General features: G+C 44.3%; 1 protein-coding gene across 1 annotated transcript in view; it reads left to right on the top strand.

Annotated features, from left to right (window-relative positions):
* Nucleotides 1–856: 856 nt before the first annotated feature.
* YEATS2 (YEATS domain containing 2) overlaps nucleotides 857–17401 on the top strand; it is a gene marked incomplete at its 5' end in the record, with an annotated part of 48395 nt that continues 31850 nt past the window's right edge. Inside the window, 9 exons of the mRNA XM_082486934.1 lie at nucleotides 857–956; nucleotides 3974–4071; nucleotides 4179–4271; nucleotides 7355–7597; nucleotides 9822–9937; nucleotides 11125–11286; nucleotides 12972–13083; nucleotides 14745–14789; nucleotides 15844–16030. Coding sequence (XP_082343060.1) covers nucleotides 857–956; nucleotides 3974–4071; nucleotides 4179–4271; nucleotides 7355–7597; nucleotides 9822–9937; nucleotides 11125–11286; nucleotides 12972–13083; nucleotides 14745–14789; nucleotides 15844–16030 — 1156 coding nt within the window. The remainder of the gene's footprint in view (nucleotides 957–3973; nucleotides 4072–4178; nucleotides 4272–7354; nucleotides 7598–9821; nucleotides 9938–11124; nucleotides 11287–12971; nucleotides 13084–14744; nucleotides 14790–15843; nucleotides 16031–17401) is intronic.

Here is a 17401-nt window from a genome sequence, read left to right as displayed (position 1 = left end):
GGCCCTGCGCTCATGGCGGAGGCGCTGCAGGCGGCGGCGGTGGCGGCGGGAAGGGGCGGCGGGGGCCGGCGCTGAGCGCCCCGGGGCGGCGGGCGGGGGCGGCCGGTGCAGGCGGCGGCGGGGCCGGGCGGCGCGTGGCGCCGCGCGGGTGAGCGGCGGGGGAAGGAGGGGGGAACAGGAGCTCGCGGCGGCTTTGTGTGTGCGTGCGTGCGTGCGTGTGTGTTGTGCGCGCGCGCGCGCGCGCGCGCGGGCGGGCGGGCAGGGGGAGGGGAGCGGCGCGGGACGCGCACGTGGGGTGGGCCGCGCGGGCACTGTCCCGCCCACCGCGCCCCCGGGGCGTCCCGGCACGGCGCCCGCGGCCTCGGCTTTACCTCAGGGCCGGGCCCGCCCGCGCGGCCGCGGGGGTCTCCTCACGAATGCGGGGTGTGGGTGGAGGGAGCTCCCGGCTCAGCGAGGCCGAGCGATGCCTTCCCCCTTCCCCAGAGCCCCGGAGGTGGCGGTGCCTGTGCCGCGGGGAACCCGCCTGTCCCGAAGCCACCCCCCAGGCCGCAGCTGGCTGTCCTCCCGGGTCGGTGGGGCGCAGGGGGCTCTTCCCTGCAGCGGGCAGCGATTTGCCATGGCAGCAGCGGTATGGCTGCCCGCACAGGGGCTGTGGTGAGCTGAGATCGGGAGGTGGTTGAAGCTCCCGGACCGGCTCCCAGCGTTGCAGCTGTGGGTTAATATGTAGCAACCGGGGAAGGAGGTGTCCCGGCTCTTTCTGGGCTTCCCCGCGGTGGGATGTTGAAGCCTGCCCAGAAGTCCGTACGGGTGATGTTAACGCTTTTATTTTCCCTCTCGGTGGAGTAGTGGAGAGAACATGTCTGGGATCAAGAGAGTGATCGTGGAGAAGGACCCTGACTATGAGGAGATCACCATCACGCATCCCAACAAGCGTCACAAAGCAGCCGAGCAGTCAGGTAGGTGCTGTCTGATCCGCAGGGATCTCCCAGGCGGAGTTAGAAATGTGGTGGGTGTGCATGCTGTCTATAGACAGGTCAGGAAAGGTCTGGGGTGGGAGCTAAGGGAGCTGGCGATACCTCTACAGCCAAATGAAGATGTGATTGTCATGCATGGAGCCGTTCCTACCTGCTGGCTGAATTGGGCTTCAGTAGTGACGACAGTAAAGCATGGGGTTGAAGACTTTGGTGTGTGATGGCGTCTAGAGCATGAGCTCTCCAGGGCTCCAGCTGTCTGCCTGGGTTCCTGTTGCTTGCTGATGTGTTTGATAGTGCATCTTTGCAGCAGTTACCCATGCTGAGATGTGCTCCAACCTCTGCATTTGCTCTGCAGCGGAAGTCTGCTTCCAGAAAGATTGACAGTTGGTTTACATTTTGGAGGATACGGGTCGCAGTACAGCATGGGGGCTGGGGGGAGGAACTCCATGACCCTGCAATGGACTGGCTCTTGGAAGAAGCCAAGTGCTTGCAAGAGTAGGCAGATAAAGTGAAATGGAGCAGCGTAGAAGAGGTAAGTCAGGGAGAAGGAAGGGGCTTTGAAAGATGCAAGGAAGGAGGAACATCTACCCGGCTGAAGGAAAGTGGATAAAGAAGTATACTGGGGAGAGTATCTGGATGAGTAGGTTTGTGTTTGGCACACTTGGTTATGCTTGCTTTGGGAGCCTGCCTGTTGGCTGGATGCCTGAGACAGGTTGCAGTCATCTCTGGGCAAATGAGAGTAGAGCTTCTTGCCCCTGGGATAGGGAGTAGGCTATTGATTTTTGGCATGGCACAAATAGTGAGATCGTAATGGGAGGAGCTGACAAACAGGGAGATGAGGAAACTGAAGCTGGCTGTGGGATCTGAAGAAGATCTAGGAGCAGAGCAGGATGCTGGAGCTGCCAGTTGGAGAGGTGCAGATGATGCCTTTGCGGGTGATGTTTTGGAGGACGACATACAGCTGGACATGTCTGAGGAGGCTGAACTCCGGGTTGAATGTGCTGTTGGGCAGGTCCTGTCTGTGAGGTTGGTTAGGGGCCCTGTCAACGGAGCGGGCCATGGAAGAAGAGCATCACCCCTCCCAGCTGCCTGCCCTGCTTGGCTGCCAGAAGTTACCACCCTCTGTGGTGGAGTGTCCCAGGGGCTGCAGAGGGGTTTTTAATCTGCTTCTGAAGCAACTTTTCAGAAGGTCTTCACAGTTAGCAGGCAAAGTCTGAGGGCCTTGGAAAACTTCTTGCCAAAGTGAACTTTCTGTTCAGGTGATTCCTCCAAATTGGCTTTTTTCTTCCTCTCATGGAAGATCTCCAACTTTTGATATAAGAATTCCTTAAGTATACAAATTTCATTAACATGATGTTAATTAGGGACTGTGGTTGACGCTAAGCTGGGAAAAAATAGGAAAATACAGTGTTCTTAAAAGCCTCTGCAATAAAACCACAAATCCTGAAGCACTTTAACTGTCATAATGCTGGTGTTGCATGGCATCAGTCTTGGGAAGAGAGGCAGTTGTCCCTGTCTGAACTGCACATCTCATATCTTATTCTGTGTAGGTTTAAGTGTAGCCTTACATGTGAATTTCCAAGGCATGGTGTTCATGGTTTGAGGAAAATTATATCCCTCTGGTTTTTAATTTTGAATTAGTCATACAGATTCAACCATAATTCTGTTTTAATGTAGACTTTAACTATTTCTGGTCCTAGAATATATGTATGCATATCTGGAAATAAGTAAGTATATTTAGGATGCCCCAGTGGCAAGTGGAAGCATCAGTTGCCTTATTCCTGTTGTTGATACCTGATCAGACAGTAAAATTAGGTGTGCTGGCTGGAACATACCATCAAAGTTTTGACTCGCTTTTGATTTCTTTGCTCTTTCTATTGGGATATTGGAAACCTCTTCAAACAGGTATGTACCCACTAGACGAACAAATGCTTCCTCTGAAGCTGAGAACAAAGTCTTGATGCTGTTGCCTCCTATTCCACATAGGAACAATGTTGTAAGAGTTTTTTTTCAGAGGAACCCAGGCTGTTTCTCTGATCTGCTTTGTACCAGGGTCACTATTTCTGGCTCAGGCTGGAGAACCTTTTCCAGCCTTTCTTCTAGAGGTACAATTCCTGCTTTTCTAAGTTCTTGATGAAAACAGATGTTGTTTGAACCCCCTGTTATAATGGAGATGGCTTAAAGGAAGGGCAATATTTCAAGCCTATGGTAGATATAGAGCAAAAAGAATTGTTCTTCTTATGTTTATACATGTCCTCAAAAAACGCAGGAAGATGCCAATTTAGTTCTTGGCCACTAGTTTGCAGTAACATAGTTGCACAGTTTGAAATATTAAACTACATGCTTTCCACCAAGGTCAATAAACTCCTGCTGAAAAGCTAAAATTTTTTTACTGCTGTGCTGGAAGAGAATTTTGTAAGAGGTAGACCAGCTTTCGATAATGTAGTTTCTTTTGTGGGTAATAAAAAGCTTGTAGGCACTCCAGAGCAGGCTGCATTTCATGCCAGTGCTAAACATATAACGTATTAGTTTGCCTTATTATTGCTGCGTGATGTGGTGTAAATTTCCTGGATACGAATTGGGCCAAAGAGAGCAGAAAAATGTATGTAGTGTTCCAGCGTACTTCTGCGCAATTGCAGTGGTAACTGCACTTGGCTGTAGCACATTTGAATTTTCCTATTACTGTTTACAGCTTTACTGAGACAGAAGTAAACAGACTGGTCCTGTTCTTCCATCTTCTGTTATTTGTCAGACCTAAAAAGGAAAAAATAGCCCTTCGCATAAACCAGCTTTTAAAGATACATGTGTTTTTTGTTAAGACAAATGACTTTATTTTGCAGAAAAATGATCCTTCCCATTTTTTAATGTGTGCTGAACTTAGTATCCCTTCACTTCTCGTTCCGTAATGATTTCTGATCTTGATTTTTTCAAATAGAGCCTCAAAAATAGAATTATAAATACTTCTTTCTTCTTTATTTTCCATGTGTGGCCTTGTATAGCTCGAGATGTTGCCGTGCAGAAGATTGAGACAATTATAAAAGAACAGTTTGCTGTCGAAATGAAGAGTAAAGAACATGAAATTGAAGTTATAGATCAGGTATAAAGGTTTTGTTCTTAACAATAGATAAGCTCCTGGTGTATCGGAGTTTGGGGGGGTTGCTGCAGTGATTATCCATTACTATATATTACCTCTTCTTTTCATAGCGCCTGATTGAAGCAAGAAGGATGATGGATAAGCTGCGTGCCTGTATTGTGGCCAACTATTACGCGTCTGCTGGTCTCCTTAAAGCTGGAGAGGTAAAAATTGCTTTGGGACTGATAAGACTTCAGGGAATATTTGCTAAGGAAGATGTGTAGTTCTCTGTCTATTCAGCTGATGTTTAGTTTTGAGATGTGGTTTTCTGAAATGGTGGAATGTGAACTGCAAATGGGGTGGCAGTGGGAGAGGACACCTGTGCGTCACTGACCCCTGGGCCTCAGGTACTTGGCAAAGATGAGTCTTCAATGAGCATTTGAGAAGTTGTTCAGCAGCACTTGGTTCTGGTTTCTGAAATACTCTGTGGGTTTTTTTTCTCATTAGTTCTTCCATGAGAGCAACTTGCTTCTCACACACTGCACCATTTTGTCCTTGCAAAGCCCTGAAAAGTGGGGAACATTTTTTGCTGTTTCACAGGAGGAGAATGGAAGCAGATGGGTTTTGAAACTTCTCCGGATAAAAAAATAAAAACTTGGATTTCTTGAGTCTCGGGCAGTGCCATGAAGCCATCCTCCCTTTACCCTGGCAGCCAGTGTGTTAATGGTTTGGTGAACAGACTGATGGGAGCAGTAAAGCGGGAGGTAAATCAAGGAGATATCACAGAGAGATTAAAAATTCACAAGGAGATTAAAAAAACACACTACTTCTGAGCACTCTGTCCTTAATGGGCTGGTAATCACAGGGTGTTTGTGGCTAATACAGACTTCCGATTGACATGCAGTTCACTACCAGTTAGGTATTTTAGTTGCCATCTGTCCAATTCAGGAAATTGATCTAATTTCCAATAGAGAGATGATTTTTTGAAAACTGTAGATGAGAGCTGCAAACCTGGGCTTCACATTAATACCATGAGAATTTCTCTTCCAGGCAGTGGCTCACACTGCTACTGCTGTTTCCCTATTGTGATTTCCAGAAGACATGGAGGGGTGTAAAAACAAAAAGGTCCAGTTTGTTTTTCCCTCACTGAACTTGAGTTGAGCAACTGGAGTTGAGAAAGATTATGGTAGTATTGGGAGGGTTGGAGATCCCTTCTCCCCCCTTGATTTCTCTGTAGGCAGCTGAAGAAGGTGAGCTAGGTTCTGATCTTTGGAAGTGCTTTTATCCAATGTCATCGTGTGTCAGCAAGAGCTTGTACTGTCCCCTGTTCTTTACTTGTTCTGCCGTGCAGGGTGTTTGTTTTTAGCTTGCTGATTTTCACACTTGCCAGAAATACTAACTTCTGTCATTGTTTCAAAGTGTTCACAAAACTTCCTGGTGTGGCCTTGCTTTGTTTAGTTTTCCTGAAGTTTTTATGAGCTTATGGCTAGCGTAGCTGTATTTTCGACTGCATCTTTAAATTTTTTTTCTAAAAGTTCCTGATTTGCATGCAAGCTAAATCAGTTCTCTTTTTATTTTGAAATTGTTACTGGTTTCTGTTTTCTTGTCTATTTTTAATCTGTGGTTAATGTATGTTTGACTCATTTGGTAGTGAGTGATTGTCTTGTTTCTGCTTCTGATGGAATGGGAATCTTTGTAGTTAAATTCAGAACTTCTAGGAAGATGATTTGCAAGTTCCTAACCTGTTCTTATAAATATAAACAGTTCTTCATCCTATTGCTGCTGGGTTTTGAGGCTTATGATTCCGTATGATTAGAGTTTATTATGTTTTTCCACAAATTAGTGGACAAGCTGTTGGTCAGTTTACTTGACTAGAGGTAGGAAAAAAAAAAAGGGTTCTTGATGGTGGTTTGGTTTGGTTTGGGGGTTTCTTTAGTCATGTTGTGTTTATGTTCCCGCCGTTGGATATATGGATATAACTCTCTTAAGTGCTCTTGAGTGGGTAATTGAGAGTTGGTAATTGCTCCTCTCACATACCTAACGGACAATTGGAAAAAAAGCTCTCAAATGAACCTCTAAAGTCCAAGGTGGATCAGTGTTTAACTCCACTCCTGCTACCACCTCCCCAAGGCAGTTCTGCTGCTCTGTAGTGGTGCTGGTGTCTGTCCCCATGCCACCAGCTCCGTCACATTGGCAGAATTTTGGATCAGGGAATTTATGTGGATTAAAAATAACCCTGCGAAGGAAAAAACCTCCAAACAAAACAAACAAACAACAACAACAACAAAAAACATAAACAAACAAACAAACCCCAATTCAGTTTCTTGATTTGTTTTTCTTTGTGACCTGCCCCCTCCCCCTGGATAATTGTGCCAGCCCGGCTGATCCGGGTGGTTTGGGCAGGGAAGAATAGCGCCTTTCAGCTGATACTGCCTGCAAGGAAATCTGTCAGTGTAACTCTAGTGTGAGTCTGTGGCTTGAGGAGTTTGAGTGAGGCTATCTGTTGGTGCTTTGCTGCTGGCAGAGGGGTGTTTCTGCTGCCTTTGGTTGATTCATCGTCAAACCAAGGTGACAGGGAGGACTGATGGCTGGGAGAAGTGGCTGAGGGATGCTTGCTTTGAGTGATGGGTGTTTTCCTTGCTACTTCAAGGGTTAAAAGCAAACGCAGGAAAAAAGTATATTGGACCTTTGTCACAGTAAAAAAAACAAAAGATATTTAAACATACACACATATGCCCCATCCTCCCCTTTGCAGGTTTAGAAGGATCTAAGATTGGCTCCAAGATGTCCATTTTGAGGAAAGCTTGCAAACATGTGTAGGCACATTATTCTTTATCCTCCGTTAAGCTTTGGGAGCAGACAGGGTGCTAATATGTGTAACTTGCCTCGTAGGCACTGGCAAGACTGCTAGTCAGTATCAAAACTAAAGAGCCTGATGCATTTACATACCCTGCTTGCCTGCAGGAATCAGGCAGCTGCAGTCTTTCGTTTGGTATGAGACCATAGGTGTCTACACAGGAAGGGAAGCTGGTATTTTCAAAGGGCAGTAGGCTGCAGATCTCTTTTCCAAAACCAGGTGGGTTTCTGAGATAAAAAGGTCTAAAGGAACAGATTCAATTTGGGATCCTGTTTCTGCAGAACCGTTGTAAGCTTTTATCTTCCGTGGCATATATTTTTCTGCAAGGCAGCTGGTTAAATATTTGCTCTTTCTTCATACGTTGACTTTTTGCTCTGCTGCTGGCACACCTTTGTTTTTATCTGGGCTGCAGGGAAGTAGTGATGGATCTGCCTGACCTCTTTGTTGCAGGGTACCAGGTCATGTGATGCGACAATTCTTAATCACCCTTCAATCAAGAAATTCTTGGAATCACCCTCCAGATCATCATCTCCAGCTAACCAGGGCTCAGACACTCCATCTGCCAACCACTCTGAGAGTGACTCACTCTCTCAGCACAATGACTTTCTCCTGGATAAAGACAATGGGAACTTGGACGCAGATGAGCGTCTGACAAACAGCCTGGACCAGAGACAGAGCAGAAATACTGGCCGGGTAAAGTAAAACTCGAGTGGTGGTCAAGTTGTTGGAGGTGTGTGCTCTGTCTGGACTCGGTGCTGGCACCAGGAGCTCTTCATGTTTTCACCCACCTTGCTGAAGATCTGTTTCTTGCCCTCTCCAACCGCTTGCTCCCACTTTCTCAGCCTGGCTTTGCTGGAAGGCTAACTGAAGTGCATGTAACTTGGGTAACTCCTCTTAACTCAGTCTTGCCCAACAGAGGGTCAGCCAGGCAGCGGTGGTAGCGTTCGTGTTAGCACAGCTATCTGCCGCTGTCTCGGCTGGTAGCCTCTGGGGAAGGAGGTGTTTCACAGCTTGAGCAAAGGGGTTTGCTGTGCAGATGGAAGTCAGCTCAGGAAGGGTAGAGCCTGGAGAGAAGAGCAAGATGTGTCATTCCCAGCAGTGTTTTTAAGAAGTAATGCTGCTGCCTGGCCCTGGGTGCCCATGGGGACTGCATTGCTTAGAGTGGTTGAACCACTGGAGTCTGGGGTTTGGCCTCCTCAGCAGCCTGTGCAGAAAACATAGTGACACCGGTGGATTAGCTCACCCTGCGAGCATGAGCTTGTAGAGCCTGGGTGCGTAGTTTGAGTTGCTTTTCTCTCGGTGGTGCTGCTTGCTGTTGTGCTAATATTGCTTTTGCTTAACTGAATCAGACTGATCCAGGTTAAAAATACCTTCTTTCATTTTTCCCCCATACTTCTTTCTGGGTTATTTTTTGACCTGGATCCATTCCCTTTATGGCTCGCCATGCAGCTACAGAAATGCTTCACCTGCCAGCTGCACTTAGCTCCACCAGGGGTGCTCACTCACTGGCTGCAGGTGAAATGTCTCTTAGTAGGTGAGATGAAACTTCAGCTTCCTTTCAGTTCCTTTAAGCTGTCAGGCCTGCCAGAGGCATACAGCCTCTAACCCAAACCAGACATGGGTATATCTCATTGCATATGACTGCATTCTGCAACTGAACAAGTTGCAGTAATACGTGGCAGAAAGAGCAATGATTCTGCCTCTGTTGAGCAGCACGACACCTTGATAACAGGGCTGCAGTTTGCTGAAACCCTGCCTAGGGTCCGTAGCAGAAGGCAGGTATACAATATATAATGTGGGCCCACCTATATTGTAAACCACCAGACTGATATAACTTGTTTCTGCACTGGGGGCATTGATGGAGCAGGTGTATCCCTTGATGTAGCACGCTGGTATGTCTTCAACCAATGCAGCCCGTGGCCCAGAGGTGGCTGAGGGAGTGGTGAGGAGCAGGAGCCATCGCAGCCTTCTGTGGCTCCTTGCTGCGATTTGGGGCATCACTGACTTAACAGAGGAGGTGTAGCAGTTCCTAGTGAACCCACTGCTCCCCATGCTGACCCTCGTCTGACGACTGCTCAGTGGAATACCTTCCAGGAAGGTGCAGCACCAACTGTGTTGTTCACGAGAGGATGGCAGTCTCTTATTCTCTGGACAGCCGCTTTATCCAACAGAGTCGTAGAAAAGCCTCTCATTCCTGTGCAAATGATAGCGCAGCTTGCGTTGGCACTGTGGGCGGTCATGTCATCATTTTACAAGGGAGTCTTGGCCACTGCTTAATAGCTGAGGTTGTGCTATAAGGTTGCTTAGGCTGGATTTGTTATGTCCAAGCGTTGCAGTGGATTTGTAGGCTTATCTAGAGTCAGTGACTTGGTATGGCTGACTGCTCTCTCTGTTCAGCTCTCTGTTGGAGCTGAATTCTTGTCTCAAGCCCAGCCTCTGTTCTTCACTGTGAAGCAATGCTGGCGTCCCTCAAAGCGGCAGAGGCTGGGAATGAGAAAGATTTAGATTTTCAGGAGCCACTCATGGGAGATTTACCTTTGTTTCTGATTAGTGACCAACGTGATGCCACTCTAGCAGTGCTTGATTTTTTTCAGATAGTGCAGTGGCAGTGCTTTTGAAACCCAAGCTGAAATCATGGCTCAGATCCACATTATGTCGCATAACGTACACTCAGTTAAGCCATGCAGTGTACACTTGGCTAGGTAGTATATCATTGTTGCATGCCTGAGTTGCTTAAATGTGCCTAGATAGCAATTTAAGTATTTTTAGGGATGATTCATTGTTGGTCTCTCATTTAACTGTGCAGGTTTGCTTTTTTTAACAACACCTTACCTTTCTAGTGCCAAACAAAATGATATTTAAGAAGAATGTTTGGTTTTTTGTTTGCCTTTTTTTTTTTTTCTTCCCCTACCCTCAGGACAGTTCGGGTGTTTCAAGCTCTCAAAAACCAGGACAACGAAATGCCGGACTGTCAAATGATGAAACTTCACGGCTTTATGTGAAGAAAACGATTGTGGTTGGCAACGTCTCCAAGTTAGTATCCAGAGTCTGAGGAATGATCTTTTACTTCAGGATTAAATTGAATAGGAGGTTAAAATTAGGAGACAAATAAAATTGGTAGGCTGTCACAATATGAGGTATTACTCTTGAATAATCACTGTAGCCAAGGCTGCCCTCCTCAAGTGTCTGCATGAGGTTTTTTTTGTGGGAGGAACAAGTGTTTTAGTAGTTGATTTTATTTTATTTTTTATATATATATATTTATATGGAGGTTTTAAGATCTGTTTATCTCAAGGGGGGTCTTTCAGCCTTTTCTAACGAGTTAGAAATCACAAGTTTTTCCATGAAAATTTGGAAAAGCAAGTTGTCCTAATGGCTAATTCAGTGCATCCATAAGGACAATGTGTTTTTTTTAAACAACAACATAAAAAAAAATAATAATCCCCAAACCACCAGAATGAGGAAAATTGTGAAAGTCCAGCATAGTCTGAAGAAATTAATTTGTACAGTTTTTATTTATAATTTTTTTCCCCCAAAAAATTAAGACGGGTAAATATATATGACTTTGGACTTTGAGGAAATTAGTGAATAAAAGCGTTCATTTTAGGAAACTATGGGCAAGTCGAGGTTTTAACTCTTCACCCTCGCACCACACAGGTTGGTCTTTTCCTCTTGCACAGAAAGTAGCAAACATTTGCTGACGAGACTTATGGTGTTAGAATTGTATCTTGAAAATCTGCCTAAGCCTAGACCCAGAACCAAGTATTGACTATGAAGTTTCTTAAAAATTTATAAGACGAATTGTTATTTTTTGTATTTGTGGTAGCAGAATTCCTGATGATGTGTTCTGGTGCGGTTTTGCTTTCTGAGATATCAGGATAAGGTGGTGAAAGGGATTTGACAATAGTAGAATGGTAAAATTAAGTCTTCCTAATTAAGAGCCAAATGTTTAAATGGACAAATTTCATGTGATAGTTGTGCACTAAAATAGAGGAAATGTGTTAGAAGCACAGAGATAGACATAGATGGTGGCACCTGTGCCTGTTTCTGGATGAACTGTGAGAGTAAGGAATAACAAGCAGAACTGTACAGGGTAAAAGGGTCACATAGACATTTTACCATCCCCAATTTTTTTTGCCTAATCTTTCCCAAAATACTTTTTGTGGTATTTCTCTGTTTGGCATTTTTATCTTGTGTTTGTTTTTTAATTTCTTTGCCAGGTACATTCCCCCTGACAAGAGAGAAGAAAATGATCAGTCGACTCATAAATGGATGGTGTATGTCCGAGGCTCTCGGAGAGAACCCAGCATAAATCATTTTGTCAAGAAAGTTTGGTTCTTCCTCCATCCCAGTTACAAACCTAATGACCTGGTAGAAGTGAGGTAATCAAGAATTATTCCAGCCACTATTCCAGTCTTTATGCTTGCCAGGCTTGCTGTGCCAAGTTTCTCAGAACGTTAGCAACTTCTTTTCCTGTTTTAGTATTCCATGTCTGTCTTTAACCTCTGGCTCGGCTTGACTTACCCCAAAATAATAATAAAAAGAAATTAGGTTTTATGTAGCAAATGTGCCAAACAGTTGGTTGGGTTTTTTTTGGAATTTCCTACTGAGAAAAAGCATTCAATTGTTGCATTTCATGCTATTTATGGGACTTCGCATCTCCTGGATGTGTTACACACTGTCTGCTGTGCAGGTTCGACTTCTGTTGCTGAGAGGTGTTTTCTACCTGCCGTCCATTCCAGTGTGGAAAAGGGGAGTCTCAGAAAGCTGTTTTGCTCATAATTTTAATGATAAATGTGCATTTGGGCAGGAAACTGTATCCCTCTCCCAAATATTTATCCAGTGGAGTTGGCTTCATGCTTGAAGGGATTTCCCACCTGTGTAACGGTGCTGGTGCTAGAGAAACAGGGCAGCTTCTCTGTCCTCTCCCCGAGCGGTGTTCAAAGCTGTGACCCTAATGAGATGAGCAGGGTCAGTTCTCTGTTGGCTGCTGCAGGGAAACGCCCTGTCAATCTTTCATTCTTGCTCCTTTGGACAAGACAGTGGGACAATGCCTTCAGACTACTTTGTGTCTTCCCAAATAAATTGTTCTCCACAGGATATTCAGCTGGCTCCTGGAGGAGGGTGGGGAGACTGCCTAGGTACAGAGTGGCAACTTAATTCTGGCAAAATTAAACTACAGAAAGGCAACTCCAGAAAGACTTATCTGAGATAAGAAGTGTTGGTAAGGCTAGGTAATGTTTCTGAGAAGGCAACCCCGAGCAGGATGAAAGCAAACTCCTTTGTGTTTCTTGTATAACATACTAAATTACACTTGATTGCTGTCTTTATGTGCCTTTCTCAGTTTCCATTATCTGATGTCAGCGCTGTTTGTCTTCTGTTTTATTCCCAGCTGGTTAATTGATTTCTCGTCATGCCGTTCCAGTCATAGTAGTGAACGTTAATGTGCTGGACTAAAAATAGCCTTTAAGCCTCTTGCATTTTGTTTCATTGCAAAACTGCATTTGAGATTTGCAATAACAACAAACTGAAATACAAAGTAACAGCAAATGTTAGATAAATATGCCCTTCTCTTTCAGCTTGGAGAATGACAGTGATTTTGTTAGCTTTTCCTTGTCTGTATGTTGTTCTCTTGGCATTATATGAAGCATGCACCTTCTTGCTGCTAGATATGCAATAGCAAAAAGTAATTGCAAAATGATGCATTGAAAATTCACCTTGCAGCTGTGCGCCTAGGAGCTGACTTGGGGGCTTTTGAAACAGGACTTTTTCATTTGGCATGACACAGCCTTTTTTTTTTTTTTTTAAGGTGCTTATTTCCCATGTTCTCTCATCCAGCAGTGTTTTACCATTTTCTTCTCTGTCTCCTTGTGCAAATAGAAGTGTTTTCAGCTGCCCAAAGCCATAAAATTCTCATTTCTGTGATTGCATTCTCCCTGTGTTGAGTAGCAGGCCAGAAGATAGCTTTAGTTGTCAGCTAGAAAAGCAATCTTTGGCTTTCTGAAAAAGAGGTAGGTGAAAGCTGTACCACTCTGCATCCAAAATGTGAATCACTGTTTGTTTCCAGAGAACCTCCTTTTCACCTGACCAGAAGAGGCTGGGGAGAATTTCCTGTGAGAGTCCAGATACACTTCAAGGATAGCCAGAACAAGAGGATCGATATCATACACAATTTGAAGGTATTTGAACAAAATACTTGAGAGAAAGGCAATTACATGAGGTCTCCTGCATAATCTAGAAGAGGCTCCGCTTGGGTGTGTGTGCTTCTGCCTCTCTCAGCTGCATGTATGTCCTGCTGGTTATTTGCACATGAATAGCTGAGCTGGAGAATCAAAAAAGATCCAGGAAAGCCTCTTACCTTGGCTGTATTGGAGTCGATGTGGTAGCAAACTGGAGAAGCAGAAGCTGGAACTGATTCTGCTCAGAGCAGCAAAGCATTTACCTGTTTTTTTCCCTATGGTTTGAGGTTTTTATCATGCTCTCACTGTCTTTAACTTCACAGTGCGCTGCAGGGCTGTCTTTCTTTTGGTAAAGTGACTGCTATATCTCTTCTGTTCCTTCAGCACTTGCACGTAACAGCTAGAGATTATCTCTGTTGGTAGAGTGGGCAGGGAGGGGCTGAAATGCCGAATTTTTCCTTTTGAAGAAAGCCTTCCTTTTCAACTCATTCACCTGTCCTGCGATACTCAATAGGATTTATAGTAGGCATCAGTTCTGAAAAACAGGGCCATTGCTCTTGTTTCCCTTTTAATTATTAGTCCCTAGCATTAGTGGAATTAATTCCTGAGCTGGTTTAGTTTCCTGTTTTTTTGAGCAGCGTGATTAGTTTTATTTAAACTCTGCCTGCATTAATGAATTCCTGCTACTGTAGATACCCCAAATACTGACAGTAGAGAAGGTTGGAAATGTTCCCCTGGAACTTAGGGACATTTAATGAAGATGATGAGTAAAATATGTTTGGAGTATTTGGAGAGATAGAACTTGGGGAGAAATTTGCAACAGTATGGTGGATGTTGTGCAGCAAAGGAAGCCTAGCCAAGGGAAGAAAACTGAGCCATTTCATGGCACATGAGAACTCACATCAGCAAATCTTTGCTGTTCGTATACTGAGCCTGTGGCTGCTGTGAGGTGGTGAGTGAGCTGAGCCCTCCTCCATGGCTGGCAGCCTCTCTGCCCCTGAGCTCCAGGCACCGAGAGCCTGTCCACCCCAGTTTTGCTCTATAGGTATCTTAATAGGTGCTTCTTCATCAGCTGATGCTCTGTGTGAAGAGTAATTTAATCAAAATTATAGTGTAAACACAGCCTTTGTGCTGGTTAGTTTAAATATCTTTGGGGTTTTTTTTCTCATTATTATTTCTGTATATTGACATCAGGAATAAAAAAGGATACGCCTTGAAGGCTTCTCTTAGAGTGAAGTAATAATTGCCTCATCACTGGAAACATTCAAGGTCAGGTTGGACGGGGCTCTGAGCAACCTGATCTGATTGAAGAAGTCCCTGCTCATGGCAGGGGGGATTGGACTAAATGACCTTTAAAGGTCCCTTCCAACCCAAACCATTCTATGATTCTGTCACTCCAACAGTCTCAATTCCTTCAGCTCCTTCAGATTTTTTGCACCTTTCTACTTTAGCATAGGCCTTGGGTTGTGGTTGGCTTTTTTGCAGAAGAGAGGGTACTAAACAGAGCACGCAGATTTCTGACCCTGGGGCCTCAAAATGTTTGATGCGCTGCTGCTCAACTTACATAGTTTCAACTCCTTTCAGACAAATTGTATTGTAAATTCTAGCTAATCTATTGCTTTGCCCTGGTTAATATAAATATATTGTATTGTTTTACCCAGTTGGACAGGACCTACACAGGCCTGCAGACGCTTGGCGCAGAAACGGTGAGTCAGCGGGTTGTGGGATGGATGTTGTACTTTGATTCCCTTAAGTATGTTTAAAAAGAAAAAGATAGATGAGGCTAAGCACAGAGTCAGACCCATTTGATTTCACAATTTCTGGAAAATAGATTTTGCTCTCTTCTTAAATGAAATCGTTATGACACCTTGTCACCATTCATGACAACAGTCATTTTTTTCCCCCCTTTCTAGTTCCTGGGAGGTTGTTTCCATCTCTTCTTTTATAAAGAATTTAACTCATACTACAGTTTTAATTTTTATTTCTTTGTGGACCTGGTACCAAATGTCTTGATTTGCATTCTGATGTGCTGCAGATCTCATACATAAAGAATTTAAGTTAAAGGGATCACCCAACTACCCTGCTGAAATTTTGCAGTATATTAAGTACTTCTAAGTTTCTGTGTCTGTCAGGATTCAGTATCTTCATGGAAAATGAACTCTTAAAACTTAAAATAAAATAAATGAATGCATAACTCAGTTGCTATATCCCTAAAGGTTTTTTTATTATTATTATTTTCCCCTTGTTGTACTGTAGTGAATGGAAATTGTTATGGTGAAATTGCATTATTTCAGCTTTTCAGTCTGTGGAGAAAACATTAATGTGAGATGTCTACTGTGATTAAAGAGCACTTTTGAAGGGTAGATAATGTGGTGTGGTTCTCAAGGCCTTATCAAAAAAGGCAGAAAAGGCAAGCTGCAGTTATGTGCCTGTCCCTAAGGGGCTATGCAGTCCTTTCCCTAGTGGGATGCTTGGAGCTGGGCTCTTCATTCCTTACAGTGTTCACTATTCAGATTTCCCCGTGGACTTGAGGTGTGCTATTTTACTGTGGTAGGTAAATGCTGCAAGATTTTTGTCTTAGTCCAGGTGCTGCTGGACCTCTGGGAAGTCTCCCTGAAATGAATGGGAGTTTTATGCAGAGGTGAGGGGAGGAGAGGCAGAAGTTTCCAGACATGAAAATACAAATAAAGGGCAGAATTGTTTTTATATCTTTACCTAGCTACCAAATATTAATGTCAACCTTTTGCCTGTTTCTGGAAGGTAGTGGATGTGGAGCTACACAGGCATTCCCTTGGCGAGGAGTATCTCTTTTCTCAGTCTTCGGAATCTGACTTTTCTGATGTTCCTACATCTTTACCGCTGCCATTGAGTATCCCAGCACCAGTGAAAGCTTCTTCACCAATTAAGCAGTTGCGGGACTCCAGCCCAGATGCTTCTGTGGACAAAGGTAAAGCGAATGGGTTTTGGTGAAATTTGAGTTCTTGGAACCTCAGCTCTTCTGGATACCTCCTCTTAATTGCTCTTTTGGCTTAAAGGTTGCCAGTGCCACCTGCTCCTTGCTCACCTCAGATTATTATTTCCTCAGTGTACTATGAAATGCAATTCAGAAATTGTTACGGTTTATTTGTTTGAGTTTTTTTTTTTAATCTGGAGTTTGTGGGTGGGCTCTGTTTTGCTAAACATAGTTAATATGGAGCTTTCTGGAGTAGATGTAGTTGGAAAAAAGGTTGTTGAATAGCACTTGTAGTTTTGCTCCAGGCAGACTCTTGTCAGAGGGTTTTTTAGGTTTCTGAATGTTCTGGGGACTGTGTATAGATTTAAGGAATTGGTCTAGTGGTGTGTTTAGTCATATACATTAGTGTTTAACATGAGTTGACTGTGGAAAAACAAAAAAAGACTGCATAACTGTGGTGTTGAAAATAAAAGTGAAAAAGATGTAGTGTACGTTTGTCTGAGGGATGGTGTCTGTGCATGTCGTGGTCTCTTTCTCACCTTCCCCTGTAAGATTGGGAAATGCGGTGTCCTTTTCAATGGGGCAGCAGTCGATAACCTGAGGATCATTTGAATTGTCTGAAACAAGCTAGTGCTGTCCACTTGGGCACACTGTTATGATTTTTAGTTTGTGTGAAGTAGGAAAAACTGCCTGTTAGCATTTAGCTTTATTTTCTGAAATATATGGTGTCAAGACTTACGTGACAGACCTTGGTTAACTGGGCTGAGAAATGAGGGTGTCTTTTATGGTTTGCACATTTAGTGTGAGAGACTTGATGGAAGGAGCAACTTTATATTTCAAAGTATGGTTGCATGCAACATGGTTTGATGCCTTTCTTGATTTATCCTGACACTCCTGTGTTCAAAGAAAGGCTTTAAGCTGATATCTTGCATGGTGCGCTTTCTGGTAGGCGCCGTAATGCCACTGGCAGTGTCTTGGCTCAGCAAGAAGAATGTCTGCTGTTTAGGTGCGGTGTTTTCTTGTGGCCAAAAAAGGAGAAACGCAACCAAATTTTAATTACACAGACTTTTATTCAAACAGGCAGATATGCAGCACCTTTAGGTGAGCAGTGCTACAGCCAACAGGGAGGAAGTAAACCTGCCTCTTTCTTACACTGACATGCAGTGGCTTCTCTTGTCAGCTCCAGGTTAGTTGATCTCCTTCTAACGTCAGATAAGATGGATTCCTTAACCCAGGTCAAAAGGCAGTAGGTGGTCTCCTTGTGCTCTTACTCAAAAAAATGTGCTGCGAGATTCTCTGCCAAGGAGATCTGACCTTAGTCCTGTGGAGCCCTAAGCGAGGACGCTCGAAACTACCGGCAGCTTT

Source organism: Vanellus vanellus, assembly GCF_965231255.1.
Source record: "Vanellus vanellus genome assembly, chromosome: 8".
Lineage (NCBI taxonomy): Eukaryota > Metazoa > Chordata > Aves > Charadriiformes > Charadriidae > Vanellus > Vanellus vanellus.
Note: the sequence above shows the minus strand (reverse complement) of the source record. Positions and strands in the feature narration are given on the sequence as shown.